The sequence below is a fragment of the Myotis davidii genome, unplaced genomic scaffold (genome assembly GCF_000327345.1).
Source record: "Myotis davidii unplaced genomic scaffold, ASM32734v1 scaffold609, whole genome shotgun sequence".
NCBI classification, from domain to species: Eukaryota; Metazoa; Chordata; class Mammalia; order Chiroptera; family Vespertilionidae; genus Myotis; species Myotis davidii.
Window position 1 is genome coordinate 2,858,959 of NW_006300164.1, and position 2,351 is coordinate 2,861,309.

General features: G+C 67.9%; 1 protein-coding gene across 1 annotated transcript in view; it reads left to right on the forward strand.

Moving 5' to 3' along the window:
* The window catches only part of VAV2 (vav guanine nucleotide exchange factor 2), a 121,363-nt gene that overhangs the window by 2,049 nt on the left and 116,963 nt on the right, over nucleotides 1–2,351 (forward strand). Inside the window, exon 2 of the mRNA XM_006776595.1 lies at nucleotides 384–500. Coding sequence (XP_006776658.1) covers nucleotides 384–500 — 117 coding nt within the window. The remainder of the gene's footprint in view (nucleotides 1–383; nucleotides 501–2,351) is intronic.

Below are 2,351 nucleotides of genomic sequence, written 5' to 3' on the forward strand. Positions count from 1 at the left end.
AAGAGAGGGAGAGTCAGTCTCCACGTGACCAGGGCCCAGCCCAGGCGGGACAGGGAGTGGCCTGGGGCAGGGGCACTGCCTTGGAAGGTGGGTAGGTGGGCAGAGAGTCAGCTGGGCATGCACATGTGTGTGTGCGTGTGCACGCTCCATCCTTGCTCACTCAAGGCCAGCATCTTTGTTCCAGTCAAGATTGTCAGGTTGAAATGTGCTGCGTCCCCCTGGGCAGGGGGTGGGGGGGCATATGGTTGTGAGAGGCCGCGGGCTGGGCCGTCTGTGACTCTGGGCGGTGGGACGTTCACGGGGCGTCTCCTGAGCAGGACTGTCTGGCCCGGGACCCGGAATCTCGTCGGCCCCAGGGCTCACGCTTCCCCTTCTCTCCCCAGTTCCTGTGCCTGAAGAACATCCGCACCTTCCTCAAGGTCTGCCACGACAAGTTCGGGCTGAGGAACAGCGAGCTGTTTGACCCCTTCGACCTCTTCGATGTCCGAGACTTCGGGAAGGTGAGTGGCCTCCTCCCCCGTCTCCGTCCCCCAGGTTGGTGGCCGAGGGCGGGCTCGGCGGCCGGGCGGCCAGGCAGCCAGACGGGAAAAAAAAAAGTGGGCTGTCCGTCCCCATCCGGCAGGCGCAGGTGGGACTGTGTGCCAACAGGAGGGGCGGATTGGGGGCCGGGACAGCAGGCCAGCCGTCCTCAGACCATTCGGGTGAGGCCAGGAGGCGGAGGGACCGCAGGGCGTGGACAAGGACAGAACCGGGGGGGCCCTGGCCCTGCCTGTCCAGCTGGGGACCCGAGAGTTTACTTCCTGCCCCGGGTCTTCGTTCTCCAAGGGAGAGAGGGCTGCTGCCCGGCCCCGCGCCTCAGGAGCCGGCGGGGGGGGCACCGGGCTGGGGTGGTGCTGGGTGGGAGGGGCCCTTGCAGTGACCCTGAAACAGCTCTGGCGGGTGTGAGGCAAGGAGGGGTGACCACCTGAACCCCAAGGTCCCGAAGGTGATCCCCTGGGTCCATGCCTCGGGGAAGTCTCGCTGGCAGCTGCCCTGGAAGCCGGCTGGCACAGGGAGGGGACCCGAGGCCGGGCCGTCCAAAGGCTGATTCCCGGCTTCCCGGTGAGCCGTTTGGGGTGCCACATGCCACCAGGTAGCACCGCAGGGCCAAGGTCACCCCTTGTAAATCGCTGGGTCAGGACCAGGACAACCCCTGGGCGGCCCGGGGCTGCGTGCATGGCTGAGTGCAGACCTGGTGCGGGGCTGCCTGCGGCCCATGTCCCCCTCCAGCGCCTGCAGGATCCCCAGGCCGGCCCTGCCCTCCGCCGCTGGCACAGCTCCGCCCGACGTGCTTCCCGGACGGCCCGAGGGCGGCCCCACCTCTGATGGGAACTCTGGGAGGGGTTTATTGCTGTTTATCTGAGGACCAGGGTCAGGGCCGGGGCTCGGGGAGTGGGAGTGGCCGTGGCCGGCGCATGGTTTACGAGGGGCAGTGACAGATGCTGAGAACTGAAGGGCTGCGAGGCGTCCGGTTGGCATCGAGGCCAGGACTTTCCCATCAGCCACCTGGGCCTGGCGGCATTCTTTCTTCCTGAGATTCTCCAGAGAGGAGTCCCGGGCCTGTGCAAGGGCCCGTCGCTTTGTGCAACCACCGGGTCTCTGACTCAGCGACGTCCGCTGGTGACCCCCCGGGACTCGGACGTACCCCCTCCCCGCTGCCCAGGGGCGCGTCTGCCGGCACAGCTGCTGCAGCTGGACCAGAGCCACGTGGGCTCCTGGCCTGTCAGAGCTCCTCGGTCCCCACGGATCTGCTTATAGTGGACGGAAGCTCCGCTGCTCTCTCCTCGAACCACAGTGCCTGGGCAGGGAGCAGCCGCATGGGAGGGCAGCCCCGAGGTGGCCGGTTCTCTCTGCACACACACCACCCCCTCCGTCGCTCAGGGCTCCTGGGAGACCCTTGGCATAGGCCTCGGGGGGCAGCAGGTGGGTGCGGGTGGCCCCTCGAGGGTGCAGCCAGACACTGGGTGAGCGGCCTCATTGCCAGGGAAGCCGCCGGCCACCACCTCCCCCGTGCTGGCCACCACCTACCCCGTGCCGGCCACCACCTCCCCCGTGCCAGCCACCACCTCCCCCGTGCTGGCATTCATTCTGTGGGAGGGAGGGATGGGGGCGGGAGAGGGGCTTCGGTCACTAGACCTGGAGTGAGGCCTGCGGAGCTGACCACCCTGCCAACAGCTGTCACTTGGCAGAGGGCAGGGGCACGGCAGGACACGCCGCCAGCGGGACCTGACTGGACCCCCAGTTCCACCCTCGCTGAGGGACAGGAGTGTGACTCGCCTTCCTTGTAGGCCTGGGTTTCCCCCCTCCCTCCC